Source organism: Nicotiana tomentosiformis, chromosome 2, assembly GCF_000390325.3.
Source record: "Nicotiana tomentosiformis chromosome 2, ASM39032v3, whole genome shotgun sequence".
Taxonomy (NCBI): domain Eukaryota; kingdom Viridiplantae; phylum Streptophyta; class Magnoliopsida; order Solanales; family Solanaceae; genus Nicotiana; species Nicotiana tomentosiformis.
In genome coordinates, this window is record NC_090813.1 from 21,876,507 (window position 1) to 21,879,206 (window position 2,700).

At 40.0% G+C, this 2,700-nt stretch overlaps 1 protein-coding gene across 1 annotated transcript; it reads right to left on the reverse strand.

Moving 5' to 3' along the window:
- Window positions 1-1,513: 1,513 nt before the first annotated feature.
- LOC138904462 (uncharacterized) lies at window positions 1,514-2,329 on the reverse strand. The gene is made up of 3 exons (XM_070192960.1): window positions 2,247-2,329; window positions 1,583-2,203; window positions 1,514-1,520 (listed from the first exon to the last, which is right to left on the reverse strand). Exons 1-3 carry the CDS (start codon window positions 2,327-2,329, stop codon window positions 1,514-1,516), a joined length of 711 nt encoding a protein of 236 aa, XP_070049061.1.
- Between the last annotated feature and the right edge of the window lie 371 nt (window positions 2,330-2,700).

Sequence of the window (2,700 nt, forward strand, 5' to 3'; positions counted from 1 at the left end):
CATTCTGCACTTCCTCAGTTGGTACATTATCCACACCAGGAATTGGAATTGGAGTTGAATCCTCTATTGGTGAAACTACAGCTTCTTGTGGATGAGAAGTGGATGCAGGTTCAATGCCTTCATGATCTTCTTGTTGTAGGAAGTCATGATTAGCTGGAAATGGTTCATGATTAACCTGCACACTCCCCTTATCATGGACCATCGAATGTTTCCATAAGGAAGGCTGAATAAAAGGAAATAAGTGCTCCTTAAACACAACATCCCTGCAAACAAGAAACTGGTTAGTAGAGAGATCCAGCAGCTTGTAGCCTTTCTGAGTTTCTGAGTACCCAAGATGGACTGCTGATTTGGCTCTTGCTGAAAATTTGTTTCCATGCACCAAAGTAGTAGCATAGCAGAGGCAACCAAATCCTCTCAAATGGTTGAGTGAAGGTTGTGTATGATACAACAACTCATAAGGTATTTTTTCATCCAGAACAACAGTAGGAAGCCTATTGATAAGATATATAGCAGTAGTTATGCACTCTCCCCAATATTTGGTTGGCACATTAGCTTGAAAGTTTAGTGCCCTTGCTGTGTCTGTGTTTCCTTTCTACCACCCCATTTTGCTGGGGTGTGTATGCGCAGCTACTTTGGTGTACTATACCATAGTAATCAAACAAGTTACTCCATTGTTTATTAAAAAATTCTCCTCCATTGTCTGTTTTAATGGTCTTAACAACTACATTGAACTGTGTTCGGAGCATAGAAAGAAACTTCTGCAATATTACTATAATATCACTCTTTAATTGCAGCAAATGGACCCAAGTATATCTTGAATGATCATCCACAATGGTCAAGAAAAAATGCTTCCCATCATGTGTAGGGAACTTATAAGGAACCCAAACATCCATATGTAACAATAGCAAAAGACTAACACTTCTAGAACAACTTCTAGGAAAGGCCAACCTACTTTGTTTAGCCAAAGGGCAAACTGAACAATCCTTATTTACATTTAGATCTACTGTTGCATGCTGAAAAGACTTGATATGCTTCATTGTGCTAACTGAGGCATGTCCTAATCTCTGATGCCAAAGATGACCATCAAATCCTGGCTTTTGAGTGGTGGCTGTTGACATTTGCTGCAACACTTTTGCTATGTGTGCATCCTTCACCACATATAGACCTCCTTTTCCCTTACTAATCCTCCTCACCCTGCCACTCCAAAGGTCCTGAAATACACAGAAGTCAGGATACAAATGAATTGAGTAGCAGAGTTCCTTTGTGAGTTTGGATACAAACAGCAAATTAAATTTGAAGTCGAAAACAAATAGCACATTTTTTACCTCCAAATCCTTAAGAATGGTTGCACTACCAGTATGTGTAATGTCAGTTCTCTCACCGGTGGGCAATTGTACCTGTTCTTTTTGTTCACCTTTCAACTTAGTTTTAGAATGCAGCAAGTCTAATGAAGCAGCTATGTGATGAGTTGCACCAGAATCAACTATCCACTCACTATTAGAGCAATTAGTCATTAGTACCTGCCATGTTTACTTGTGGTACAGAAGTATCCTTATTCAGCATATTCAGTATTTGCATGTACTGATCCTCAGTGAAGAAGTGCCATGCTACTTGATCATAGCTTGCTCCTTTTTCTCCATTCATCTGTATTTGTTGTTCACGTTCAAGAACACCAGTAGCACTGTTAGCCACAACCTGCCTTTTTGCCTTAAAGTCTTCTCGATACCCTATCAATTTAAAGCAATTTTCCTTCAAATGCCCATTTTTATGACAATAGTCACCTCTCATGAAAGGTTTCTTCCCTTTATAGGGTTGTCGTCTACCAACTTGCATGGCAATTGGCTCTCCTCTAGGAATTGTCCCTCGACCAGCCTGCATAACATTTGCATCTGCTTTAACAGCTAGGGCTGGATATGGACTTGACCTCTGACTCTCATCTTCACAAATCAGAGCATAAGCCTGATTCAGCGTTGGTTCTGTTGTCTTCATTAGGATTTGTCTCCTTGCTTGATCATATGATTCGTTGAAACCACTCAGAAATTGAAGCAACCTCTGCTGATGAAGATGCACGATATAATCCTTTGATTTCACACAGTCACATCCAGGTGAAGGCACCAAGGCATCATACTCTGACCATAACTCTTTCAGCTTTGTAAAATAGGTGTCCACAGAATCTGTTCCTTGTGAGATTGTTGCAATTTCTCTATGCAATTGGAAGATCCTTACACGATTAAACCTTATCAAACCTCTCCTTTAAGTCCTTCCAAACTAAATGAGCATCAAATGCATAAGCAATTCCACTAACTAGGTTCTGCGATGTTGTATTCATGATCTAGGAGAAGACAATTGCATTGCATGTCTCCCATTCCTCATGTAGTTCCTTCTTAAAGGAATCCTTTTTAAAAGTACCAGTCACGAACCCTAATTTTCGTTTAGCTAGAAGTGCAATTCGCATCGTTCTCTACCACAATCCATAGTTTTCAGATCCTGTGAGTTGAATTGGAATCAAAACTGAACTCGGCGTGTCAGAAGGATGAAGAAACAGTGAATGAGTGTGATTGATCTTGTCATCTCCCATCGTTGAGCTTAAGAGGAAGATCAATTACTAGAATTGACAATAAAATTGCAGTGTTCGTGTACTCCCAGTCACGACTGCTCTGATACCATGTGAACTGAGCTTCAACTGAGCTAGGTCATGGC